This window comes from Oncorhynchus tshawytscha, linkage group LG25, assembly GCF_018296145.1.
Source record: "Oncorhynchus tshawytscha isolate Ot180627B linkage group LG25, Otsh_v2.0, whole genome shotgun sequence".
NCBI classification, from domain to species: domain Eukaryota; kingdom Metazoa; phylum Chordata; class Actinopteri; order Salmoniformes; family Salmonidae; genus Oncorhynchus; species Oncorhynchus tshawytscha.
Window position 1 is genome coordinate 2,384,771 of NC_056453.1, and position 13,691 is coordinate 2,398,461.

General features: G+C 41.8%; 1 protein-coding gene across 3 annotated transcripts in view; it reads left to right on the top strand.

Moving 5' to 3' along the window:
• Window positions 1-13,691, top strand: part of LOC112224062 (nebulin-related anchoring protein) — a 91,201-nt gene that overhangs the window by 41,981 nt on the left and 35,529 nt on the right. For all 3 annotated transcript variants that reach the window (XM_024387348.2, XM_024387349.2, XM_042305885.1), the window contains 7 exons: window positions 5,803-6,000; window positions 6,399-6,503; window positions 6,599-6,697; window positions 6,794-6,898; window positions 8,419-8,526; window positions 8,811-9,122; window positions 9,821-9,925. In XM_024387348.2, coding sequence (XP_024243116.1) covers window positions 5,803-6,000; window positions 6,399-6,503; window positions 6,599-6,697; window positions 6,794-6,898; window positions 8,419-8,526; window positions 8,811-9,122; window positions 9,821-9,925 — 1,032 coding nt within the window. The remainder of the gene's footprint in view (window positions 1-5,802; window positions 6,001-6,398; window positions 6,504-6,598; window positions 6,698-6,793; window positions 6,899-8,418; window positions 8,527-8,810; window positions 9,123-9,820; window positions 9,926-13,691) is intronic.

A 13,691-nucleotide genomic window follows, 5' to 3' on the forward strand; every position in this document is an offset into this window, starting at 1 on the left:
CGATTGCTCAGTTTGGCAGGGTGGCCTGAGTCTTGGTGGTTCCAAACTTAATTTAAGAATGATGGAGGCCACTGTGTTCTTGGGGATATTGAATGCAGCATATATTTATGGGTACCCTTCCCCAGATATGTGCCTTGACACAGTCCTGTCTTGGAGCTCTAAGGACAGTCCCTTTGACCTCATGGCTTGGTTTTTGCTCTGACATGCCCTATATAGACAGGTGTGTGCCTTTCAAGATCATGTACAATCAATTTAATTTACCACAGGTGGACTCCAATCAAGTTGTAGAAACATCTCAAGGAGGATCAATGGAACAGAATGCACCTGAGCTCAAATTTGAGTCTCCTAGCAAAGGGTCTGAACACTAACGTAAATAAGATATGTTTTTATTTCATTTGCACTCTGCCTTTTCTGGCCCATGGTGTTGCGTGTGAATGTTTACCCTTTTAAACATGGAAAAGAGACGCTTTCAGACAGATGTTTTAAATCCTTAAACTTGGACCACACACCCTCTCCACTGAGTAGCAGGCAGGGGAAACAAAACAGTGACTGCTTTGCAACTCTTGCAACTGATTCCTTCCAAACCAAACGTTGCTGAATATGCGATTTCCGACTTGTTATGTAATGTTTATGTCCCATGACAGATGAGCACCGATAGGTTTTATCTATAATTTCTCTTCATATGACAATGATTGAAAAGGATTTGCCAGTCGATTGTCAATGTGATTCATGATGATGAATACTTGTCTACTTTGCTAAGATTCTGAAAGTATGTTGTTAACATGATCAGTCTAATCAACGATACACTACACTATAAAGTGATTAGAGCGGCACTTCTAATGTAAATCTACGGCAGCACCAAAGGGGGCTCAGTGATGTGTACACTGAGGAACTTTCCACCTTCTCCACTGCGGTCCCTCTGCTGTTTACTGAAGTCCATGATCAGCTCCTTTTTTAATTTTTAAAAAAATTACATTTGTACCCCTTTTCATGGTATCCAATTCTTTTAGTAGCTACTATCTTGTCTACAACTCCCGTACGGGCTTGGGAGAGACAAAGGTTGAAAGTCATGGTTCCTCCAATCCTCCGATACACAACCCAACCAAGCCGCACTGTTTCTTAACACAGCGTGCATCCAACCCGGAAGCCAGCTGCACCAATGTGTCAGAGGAAACACTGCACCTGGCAACATTGGTTAGCGCGCACTGTGCCCGGCCCACCACAGGAGTCGCTGGTGCGCGATGAGACAAGGACATCCCTACCGGCGAAGCCCTCCCTAACCCGGACGACGCTAGGCCAATTGTGCGTCGCCCCACGGACCTCCCGGTTGCGGCCAAGCCTGGGCGCGAACCCAGAGTCTCTGGTGGCACAGCTGGCGTTGCAGTACAGCACCCTTAACTAATGCGCCACCCCGGAGGCCCTTCCTTTGTTTTGGAGATGTTTGGTGACAGGTTATTTTATGGGCACCACACTCCCAGTGCCCTCACCTTCTCCCTGTAGGCTGTCTCGTCATTGTTGGTAATTGTTATAAAAACATGTATTTAACCTTTATTTAAATACACAAATCAGTTATGAACAAATTCTTATTTACAATGATGGCCTACACCAGCCAACCCTGGATGACACTGGGCTAATTGTGCACCACCCTATGGGACTCCCAATCAAGGCCAGTTGTTTTCATTTTTTTTAATCAACATTTTACTGCTTGCATCAGTTACTTGATGTGGAATAGAATTCCATGTAGTCATGGCTCTATGTAGTACTGTGCGCCTCCCATAGTCTGTTCTGGACAAGCTGTTGTTTGTATGCCTCTGGGACCAACTCGTAAGCACGAAGAATAGCAGCTTTAACAGTGCCATGATCTGAACTCTGGATAAGAGAAAGCAGCGTACACTTTCTAAGCCTTTCCCACATGAAGTCTTTGGAGGAGCAGTGACCAAATATGCCATTTTAGGGATGTGGCAATCTGCTCAAACAGAGTAAAATATACATCAACCTGCTTTTGGTTGAAAGGCAGTACAAGTCGGCTGTTCCAACCAAAATCAAACTCTGTTGAGGGTGGCCTGACTGGATTCGTAATGCTTCCAGATCTATCTCCCTTTGTCGCGCTTCCAGCTCCAGCTCTTTTAATTAAATAAAATTGTATTCATCACATGTGCCTAATACAACACTGTGAAATGCTTACATGCCCTTTACCAACATCTTAAAATGCAGTTATTAAAACAAATAATTAAATAGCGGCAGTATAATAACAATAACGAGGCTATGTACAGTGGGTACCGGTACAGAGACAATGTGGAGGCTATATACAGGGGGTAGCGGTACAGCGACAATGTGGAGGCTATATACAGGGGGTACCGGTACAGAGACAATGTGGAGGCTATATACAGGGGCTACCGGTACAGAGACAATGTGCAGTGTACAGACTCAGACAGGGAGAGGTTGAAAATGTAATTGAAGACACTTGCCGGTTTGTCAGCGCATGCTCGGAGTACACGTATTGGTAATCTATCTGGCCCTGCTGACTTGTAAATGTTGACCTGTTTAAAGGTCTTACTCACATCAGCTACGGAGAGCATGATCACAGCTGTCTGGAACAGCTGATGCTCTCATGCATGCTTCAATGTTATTTGCCTTGAAGCGAGCATAGAAGTAATTTAGCTCGTCTGTAATAGTTTGCAAGCCCTGCCACATCTGACAAGCATCAGAGCCGGTGTAGTACGATTCAATCTTAGTTGGCAGGTAGCCTAGTGGTTAGAGCATTGAACTAGTAACCGTAAAGGTTGGAAGATCGAATCCCAGAGCTGACAAGGTAAAAATCTGTCGATCTGCCCCTGAACAAGGCAGTTAACCCACTGTTCCTAGGCTGTCATTGAAAATAAGAATTTGTTTTTAACTGACTTGCCTAGTAAAATAAATAAAATAGTCCTGTATTGATGGTTCGCCGGAGGGCATAGCGGGATTTCTTTTAAGCTTCTGGGTTAGAGTCCCGCTCCTTGAAAGCGGCAGCTTTACCCTTTAGCTCGATGCGGATGCTACCTGTAATCATTGGCTTCTGGTTGGGGTTTGTATGTACGGTAACAGTGGGGACGACGTCATCGATACACTTATTGATGAAGGCAGTGATTGATGTGGTGTTATACTCCTAGAATCCCGGAACATATTCCAGTCTGTGGTAGTAAAACAGTCCTGTATTTTAGCATCTGCTTCATCTGATCACTTTTTTATAGACGAGTCAATGGGGATTCTTGCCTTAATTTTTGTTTGCAAGCAGGAATCAGGAGGATAGAATTATGGTCAGATTTGTCAAATGGAGGGCGAGGAAGAGCTTTGTACGCGTCTCTGTTGCACATTTCACATGCTGGTAGAAATTTGGTAAAACGGATGAGTTTTCCGGCATTAAAGTTCTCGGCCACTAGGAGCGCTGCCTCTGGGTGAGCGTTTCGGTTTACTTATGGCTATACACAGATCAATGACTGCGGTGTTAGTGCCAACATCGGTTTGTGGTGGCATGTAGACAGCTACGAAAAATACAGAAACTTTCTTGGTAAATAGTGTGGTCTACAGCTTATAAATGAGATACTCTACCTCAGGCGAGCAAAACCTTGAGACTTCCTTAATATTAGATATTAGATTTCAGCACCAGCTGTTGTTTACAAATATTCACAGAGCGCCACCCCTTGTCTTACCAGAGGACGCTGTTCTAATCTGCCGAAAAAGCTTAAAACCCACCAGCTGTATGTTATTCATGTCGTCGTTCAGCCACGACTCGGTGAAACATAAGATATTACTGTTTTTAATGTCACGTTGGTAGGATATTTTATTACTGATTGATTGTTCTTAACAGACTTGCCTAGTTAAATAAAGGTAAAATAAAATAAAAATTGTACGTTGGCTAATAGGACCGATATAGGTAGATTACAGATTACCCTCTCGGCGACGGATCCTAACAAGGCACCCGGATCTTTGTCCACGATTGTCACGCCCTGGCCATAGAGAGGCTTTTATTCTCTATTTTGGTTAGGCCAGGGTGGGCATTCTATGTTCATTTTCTCTGTTTTGTATTTCTTTGTGGTTTGGCCGGGTGTGGTTCTCAATCAGAGGCAGCTGTCTTCGTTGTCTCTGAGAACCATACTTAGGTAGCGTTTTCCCACTGGGTTGTTGTGGGTAGTTCATTTCTGTTCAGTGTGTTTTGCACCTGACGGAGATGTTTCGGTTGTTCTTTTGTTGCTTGTTGTATAGTGTTCAGCTTTACCATTAAAATGACGAACACGTACCATGATGCGCTTTGGTCCTCACCTTCTTCCACCAACAGCCGTTACAACGATACTTGTGTACAGTTTAATAAAAATGTCAATTCGTATTCAACCTAAATACGTTCAGGAGTAAAAACGTGCTTCAAAAGTCACACATTAAGTTGCATGGACTAATAGTTTTTAATATGATTTCTGAATGATTACCTCATCTCTGTACCCCACACATACAATTATTTGGAAGGTCCCTCAGTCAAGCAGTGAATTTCAAACACAGTTTAAATCACAAAGACCAGGGAGGTTTTTCAGTTCCTTGCAAAGGGCACCTATTGGTTAAAAAAAAAAACAGACATTGAATATCCCTTTGAATATGGTGAAGTTAGTAATTACACTTTGGATGGTGTATCAATACACTCAGTCACTACAAAGATACAGGTGTCCTTCCTAACTCAGTTTCCAGAAAGGAAGGAAACCACTCAGGGATTTCTCTATGAGGTCAATGGTGACTTTAAAACAGTTACAGAGTTTAATGCCTGTAATAGGAGAAAACTGTGTATGGATCATCAACATTGTAGTTAGTTCACAACACTAACCTAAATGACAGAGTGAAAAGAAGGAAGCCTGTACAGAATATAATTATTCCAAATCATGTATCCTGTTTGCAGCAAGGCAATACTGCAAAAAATGTGGCAAAGCAATACACTTTTTGTCCTAAATACAAAGTGTTATGTTTGGGGCAAATCCAATACATTACTGAAAACCACACTCCATATTTTCAAGCATAGTGGTAGCTGCATCATGTTATGGGTATGCCTGTGATAATTAAGGACTGGGGAGTTTTTCAGTATAACAAAATAAACAGATTGGAGCTAAGCAAAATTCTAGAGGAAAACCTGGTTCAGTCTGCTTTCCACTGAACACTGGGAGATGAATTCACCTTTCAGCAGGACAATAACCTAAAACACAAGGACAAACCTATACTGCAGTTGCTTCCCTAGAAGACAGTGAATGTTACTGAGTTACAGCTTTGTCTTAAAAGTACATGAAAATCTATGGAAAGACCTGAAAATGGTTGTCAAGCAATGATCAACAACCAAATTGACAGAGCTTGAATAATCTCTTAAAGACTCCCACAGAAAAACTTAGAGCTGTAATCGCTGCTAAAGGTGCTTCTACACAGATTTCACTCAGGGTTGTGATATATTTCTGTATTTCATTTTCAATACCTTTGCAAACATTTCTAAAAACTGGTTTCACTTTGTCATTATGGGGTATTGTGGGTGATAGATTTTTTTCTATTTAATCCATTTTAAAATCAGGCTGTAACACAACAGAATGTGGAATAAGTCAAGGGGTATAATACTTTCTGAAGGCACTCTAAATTAGTTTTTTAACAATACTATTGTGAGTTACAGCACACAGTTCACAAAACCCTCTAAATGATGCAGTGTACAAAACACACACACACACACACACACACTCAAACTCCTGATTCTCAATCTCCTCCCTTATCTGTCTGTCTCTCTGTTATCCACAACAATCCCAACAGATTGAGTACAAGAAGAACTCCAAGGAGAACCAGTCCCAGTTCAGCTTGTCCATGGACATGGTCAACCTGAGCCATGCTAAAAAAGCCCAGGCCCTTGCCAGCGACCTGGACTACAGGACGAAGCTCCACCACTACACCATCCTATCCGACGACATCCAAGTGCAGCAGGCCAAAAAGGCCTATAACCTGCAGAGCGAGGTGAGGCAGAGAGGGGTGGGCCATGGGCGGCACTGGTGGAGGGTTCTATGTGTGTTTGATAGACTAAAATGAACAGCTTATCCTCTCATGCAGATAATAGAATTTGAGTGCCAATGTTTAAAGGGCTAATAATCAGAAAGCTTTGGTCTTATAGTTGAACAGTCATAAGGTATGTTTGAATTGACTTGAGATCTTCAGGGTTGAGGTTTGGTGAGAGGGTCGGGACAGCAAAGGGAAGGTGAATAGGGATTTAGGAAAATATCTACATGGGTGTTATTCAAGTTAGTGTTTACTATCAAATATGAATTGTGAACTCTCTCTTTTTCGGTCTCACACTTTGCCTGTCCTTCCCCCGCCCTCTCTCTCTCTCTCGCCCTCTCTTTCACTCTCCCCCTCAGAATCAATACCGTTCAGATCTGACCTGGATGAAGGGAGTTGGCTGGGAGGCTGATGGATCTCTGAATGTGACCCAAGCCAAGAAGGCTGGAGAGCTTCTCAGTGACGTCAGTATAATAGGGTAGAGTGTGTATGTGTGTGTATTATTGTATTTTTGATTTGTTTCTTTAGTGTTGACTCCTCACTTTGTTTCCTCTCACAGAAAAAGTACCGTCAGAAAGTGGACAACGTCAAGTTCACCCAGGTGGCCGATACTCCCTCTATCAAACACGCCAAGAAGAGCCAGGAACTGCAGAGCAAGGTGAGGTTGGCTGATCATTTGCTATAACCCTGTCCTGCTCTTTTCTTCTGGCTGTATTCAGTCGGCTTGTGTTTGATTGGCTATTTCTCCCGTCAGCTAACGTATAAGGCGGGCAACGAACAGATGATGCACCAGTACACCATGGATAAAGATGAGCCACTCTTCAGGCAGGCCAAAGCCAATGCAGACCTCCTCAGTGGGGTAAGGACTCTGGCAGACTACATACTATTAGTTCATTTTAGTATACTGTGAACAAACGGTATCCTTTCAGTTGAGCGTACTAGTGCTTTTTCTGTCTACCGGAAGTTGATGCTGTTGCTATGCAACTTCTTGCTAGCTTGTTACTAGCTAGACATTTGACAATTTCGGGTGTGTTTGTAAATTCAATCTGGAGTGCATTCAGAGTGCGCTCTGGGCGTTTGTAAATCCAAAGCATTGTGAGATTGTCCATCGTAAATTCTGAACATTTTACTCTCAGAGCACATCACTGGACGCTCTGGCTAAGGAGTACGGCAGTCGAGCACCCAAGATAACGTTGTATAGCTTGCTAGCTATTTCCAGACACAAATGAGAGAACACCTCACTCTGACCATTTTACTCCCCCTAGCAGAGCTGTTTTCATGTTATCCAGAGCATTGGTGACTAACTGTGCTGCTGGCAACAATTTAATTATTCTCTTTTTTGCTGACGTTTACTGACACCGGCCATATATTCAAAGGGTGTTGAGCGTTCGTAAATTCATCAGTTATTCTGCACTCAGACGAGAGTACTCTGAAATCAGAGTAGATAGACAGAATTAACAATGTCCATTGAGAACGACTATACCACTTAGCTAAGAATGACATGAATAATCAAGTCAATAAACATTGGGTAGTTAGTTAGATTATAGTTAATATACTGCCTGGCAAGTTAACTGTATTAGTTGCAAACTAATGTTAGATAACTAGCTAACATACGGTACATACTGCTGTTTTTGGATGCTATGAAGATCAGCTTACATTACGGCGTTAGCTAATGGGGATCCTGATAAAAATGAACATACTGCTGTAACGCTATGCGGTTCGTAAGGATGGCGTAGCTAACAAATCTTCAGCCAACATATAACGTAACTTATTTGGAAAGTCATTACTTTATTACACTGCTCAAAATGTTAACATCTGTCATAATTAGTTAAAGCGATGAATTTGTATCCACTCTCGTCGGACTTCGGCCGCATCATTTCTGCCATTTTCTTCAAATCTGAAAACGAAGCCCCGCCCATTTTCAGAAGAATTGTATTATGGGCCCTAAAAGCACGGAAAGTGTCCACTGCTTGTATTCTTCGTATTTAGTACGACATCCGGGAACATTTGGCATATTAACTGTATCCATACTATGAACAATAAGCATATAATATACTCAATTTACGTCACACTGTGCGGTTAGTATGAGTATTCAAACACAACTCTGGGCAATTTACGTCACACTGTGCGGTTAGTATGAGTATTCAAACACAGCTCTGGGCAATTTACGTCACACAGTGCGGTTAGTATGAGTATTCAAACACAGCTCTGGGCAATTTACGTCACACAGTGCGGTTAGTATGAGTATTCAAACACAGCTCTGGGCAATTTACGTCACACTGTGCGGTTAGTATGAGTATTCAAACACAGCTCTGGGCAATTTACAATTCATGTCTGTCTTTTAACATGTTCCATCATTCGATCTTGTTCTCATTTCAGAAAGTGTATAAGCGTAGCTGGGAGCAACAGCGAGAGAAGGGCTTTGAGTTGTGCATGGACTCCTTGTCCATCCTCACAGCTAAGGCTAAGAGAGACCTGGCCAGTAACGTAAGTTACCCCCTTAATGTATTCGTTAACCTTTATTTGACCAGGTACCAGGCATAGCACTATGCTAAGTATCTCTGTCACTCACAAAAATGCATTGATACAAGAACAGCAACAACATAATCACAAATGCTAATTTTAAGTAGGATGTGGTTGGTCAAAATACCAATCAGAAAGGGTATGGTAGGCAGGGATTAGTCCCAGAAGTTAGTGTTAGGGATGGGGCTAAATGTCCTTTTCAAGGATCTCTTCTAACGGCCACTAATGAGAAATCTCTGACTGGCCAGGTGAAATACAAGGAGAAGTACGAGCAGACTAAGGGGAAGATGATTGGGGTGAAGATGGTCACTGACGACTCTCAGATGGCACACTCGGCTCTGGCCACCCGGTTGCAGAGTGATCGCCACTACAGAAAGAAGTACGAGGACACTAAAACCAAGCATAGTGCCTCTTTGGACATGTTGACCATGACCCACGCCAAGAAGGCCCAGGATCTGGCAACTGAGACCAACTACAGGACCTTCCTGCACAAGTACACAACCCTGCCCGGCGACATGAAGGTGGCCTGGGCCAAGAAGGCCTACGGACTACTGAGTGATGTAAGTTTTACCTGCCGGAACTACATTTCCCAGCATTCTCAGTCACGTAAGTCTAAGGCTGCATTCACAGCAAATCGGAGTAATAGTAAATATAAATCCCAACTTGGAAAAAATGCTCACGCCAGCTTCCAAGCTGTACATACAAGTTGAAAACTCTCTGGTCCCTAACTTTCCTTATATGCTGAACGCTGACGTAACCTCTTAGCACAGAAATGACTTTGATGACAGCATTTTTTGGCAGTTAAATATAACATTTTTTATTTAACAATATTATTGTTTTTTTAACACCATAATTTGATTGCGGGCCACGTGATAGCTGTACTTTTAGATTATGTTTGCTGTAGCTAGTTAGTTGTTAGCGTTCTAAACGAGTTCGAAGCAAGTGAAAGCTCCCAAGTTGTGGCTCCAAGTTGACAATCGTTCCTCTGATTACTCCGATAGGGCATGAATGCAGCATCAGAACAACTAAAGCACCAGGAATGTCTGCTGGCATTTTTCTATTTTACCCTAAATACAGATATCATTATATCATAGATGTTGAAGGTTATTTGCATATGGACATTTTACAGAATGAATGCACCTTTTAAAGTGTTGTATTTAATGTATGAATTAACTTAACATGTGTTTAACCAGGCAGTTAAGAACAAATGAGTATTTAAAATGACGAACTGAGAGCTGTTCCTTGTTTGTGTATTCAGAAACAGTACAGGTCGGATCGGAACTGGATGAAGGGCGTGGGCTGGGTGGCAGCAGATTTCCTGGATGTGAAACAAGCAAAGAAGGCTGGCGAGCTCGTTAGCGAGGTAACATTTAAATCCTTAACCTAGAAAAGAATGCTCAATCTTAGGTCAATGAGGTCTTTGTTCACAGCTGGAAATACAAAGTTGCACCAAACATAAACACTTGATATAAAGGGGAATAGAGGACATACTGTATGACTGGGTTAAGAATCACATACTTTCATACTTAAGTCGACTATATATGACGCTAAGTATATAGTTGAAGTCGGAAGTTTACATGCACTTAGATTGGAGTCATTAAAACTTGTTTTTCAACCACTCCACAAATTTGTTGTTAACAAACTATAGTTTTGGCAAGTCGGTTAGGACATCTACTTTGTGCATGACACAAGTCATTTTTCCAACAATTGTTTACAGACAGATTATTTCACTTATTCACTGTATCACAATTCCATTGGGTCAGAAGTATACATACACTAAGTTGACAGTGCCTTTAAACAGCTTGGAAAATTCCAGAAAATTATGTCATGGCTTTAGAAGCTTCTGATAAGCTAATTGACATTGTTTGAGTCAATTGGAGGTGTACCTGTGGATGTATTTCAAGGCCTACCTTCAAACTCAGTGCCTCTTAGCTTCACATCATGTGAAAATCATAAGAAATCAGCCAAAAAATTGTAGACCTCCACAAGTCTGGATCTTCCTTGGGAGCAATTTCCAAACACCTGAAGGTACCACGTTCATCTGTACAAACAATAGTACGCAAGTATAAACACCATGGAACCACGCAGCCGTCATACCGCTCAGGAAGGAGACGCGTTCTGTCTCCTAGAGATGAACGTACTTTGGTGCGAAGTGCAAATCAATCCAGAACAACCGCAAAGGACCTTGTGAAGATGCTGGAGGAAACAGGTATAAAAGTATCTAAATCCACAGTAAAAACAAGTCCTATATCGCATAACCTGAAAGGCCGCTCAGCAAGGAAGAAGCCACTGCTCCGTAACCGCCATAAAAAACCCAGAATACGATTTGCAACTGCACATGGGGACAAAAATCATACTTTTTGGAGAAATGTCCTCTGGTCTGATGAAACAAAAATAGAACTGTTTGGTCTTTGATGATTTCTTTTGAGGAGGAGGAGGAGGTAGGGAACTGGTCCGTTTGCCCAATATAATGGAGCAAAACTGGCGGAGGAACAAAAATATGAAAACCAGTTTAATTTGAGGACCAGGATGTTGACGGCTGTGCCATACAGATTGCAAAATAGCTGGGAAGAGATTTTTGATGTACTGATTTCATATCACAGGGTGTATGAGTTGATATATAAAACAGCGCAAGATTCAAGACTTCATGCTTTTCAGCTAAAATTATTATATAGAATTCTTGCCACCAACAACATTTTGAATATTTGGGGCATACAACCCTCGCGGCTCTGCAGATTCTGTTGAGAGGATACAGAATCAAAAGACCATTTCTTCTGGTTTTGCCCTCAGGTAGCCTGTTTCTGGTCTCGTGTTCAGGAATTGCTGAAAATGCATAGCATTAATCAAAAATGTACCCTAGAAATAGTACTGTTGGGAGATCTGGAGAGACCGGGTCAGTCAATTGCTAATATACTAATACTCTGAGGTAAAAATGTTTATCTTCAACTCGCAATCTGTAGATTCTATTTGATAGATTAAAATTGTGTGTTAAACATCACAGCATAGTTGAAAGATATATGGCTCGTAGAAATCCAAAGAGGCTGGCCAGAAAAGGTAGGTGGGGTGGGTTGAGGGAATCTGAGGGTTGCGATGTGGAACTGGAGAAAAGTGGGAGTGAAGTTGCTGGGCGGAGGGTGGAATGGACAGTCAGAGTTTTTTTTTAAAAGGAAAAAATATGTATAACTGATACTAAAAAGGAACTTTGTTAGATCCAATGCCAGTTTGCCTCAGGCTGAAGCCACGCAAGCGCTTGTACATGTGGACACATGCATACACACACTCACATTCAAAACGCACACACGGAAACACACACACTCATGAAATAGTGCCACACATGCACACAAACGCATACAGTTGGCCTTGCTGTTTTGGTTTTTGTTGTCCTTGATGTCTTTTGTTTTTGCATTGTTTTCTGTTTGTTTGTTTGTTGTTTGGTACATTGGGTGGGTGGTGGTTTTGGTTGGGTGGGTTGGTTGGTTGGAAGGGGACGGTGGCTTGGGGAGATGAGGGGAGTTGAGGGGGAGGTTTTTCAGGAGGGTCTTGGATGGTTGAGGGGCAGCGCTCGAGGGGAACTGTTGGGGGATCTTGGATGGCTGGGAGCTTGGGCCAGTGGCCGAGAGTTTGCTAGTTCGGATCCCCGATTCAACTGGGTGAGGGATCTGTCCTTGTGCCCTTGGGTGGTGCACTTGACCCTGGTTGCTCCTGTCGGATGCTCTGGATGGGAGTGTCTGCTAGATGATGGAATGTAATGTAAATGTTGAGTGGCTTCACTGCAGATAGATTGAATGTTTTTTTTTTTAAGTAATAAAAACTATTTGGTTGTAATCACCTCTTGAAGAGCATGGTCAGACCACATTTCTGATTATTCTATGTAAAACAATTGTGCACATTTAGCTCTATGATCAGAGTTATACAGCAATTAACTAACTGCATGCTTTTCATGATCAGTAAACATCAATTCATCATGTAATTTCAGATATGTAGGGTAGCCTCACAATGTCGCTCAATATTGGCCACCATTAATTGGATATTTGAGTGATATAAAATAAGTGAATTCTATCTGACAAGTATGAGTGGTTTATTTTTGCATCTATTGTGGGCTCTGCCTGTCAAGTAGCAGAAGCGAGCATTTGCCTGTTTACTTCGCAAGCTACCAGCAGAAACCTTGTCCATAGTGGTAAGTACTGTTGACCTAATGTACTTTTTCGCCAACCAATGTAGGCCTACCTAGGGAAGCTAGCTAACATGATCCCCTTTTCAACATTGTTTTTAAGAGTGTTTAATTACGATTGCTGCTGACACATGATATAGGCTACATTGATTGATGAACCAGGTGAAATTGGCTAGCTAGCTAATAACAGATCATGTCAATATGGCTAGTAAAAAAGCTAACTTTCAGGGGATAAACTAAATGTCTATATCCAAATATTATTTGATTTCCTTGCCATCTATAGCGGTGAAAACAGTAGTCCAACTTGCCGATGTCAACCTCGTTCCAAAATACTAATCTCTGATGAAGCAAAGCTAAAGGATGTTGTTTGTTTAGTACATGCCAAATGCATAGGTACCTGCACGTATCTGAAATTACATTATCATTGATGTTTACTGATCATGAAAAGTTACTTACTGTATAACTCTCATGGAGCTAAGTGTGCAATTGTTTTATATTGAATAATCGGAAATGTGTAGTTCTGACTATGCTAAATAGGTGATTATACAGTATTAAAACCAAATAGTTAACATTTAACTATCCCTTAAAAACGGCACATAGTTGTTAATGGTTTTGGGGAGCTGGGGGTCTCCTTGCCCACCAGCAGCCAAATCGAGCGAATTGTGAAGTTTTATTGAAAAACAGCTACAGTATAGCGGTCTACGTATCATAACGTCTTTTGTATTGCTCTGCACCTTTTCCTTCTTGACCTCAATCCAACAGTGACATGATATGTGAAAGCAATATGATTGACCCATCTCATTATTTTAGCTAGCAGTGAGCCTTAATCCTTCACTTCTGTGAATCTCTGCAGGGGTGATTTTAAATATGGAAAGTGATGATCTTTATTATCATTTTCATAGATTGACATTAACTGGGGTCGAGTTATTTTGGACCCAGCCTACCTCTTATTTGCTTT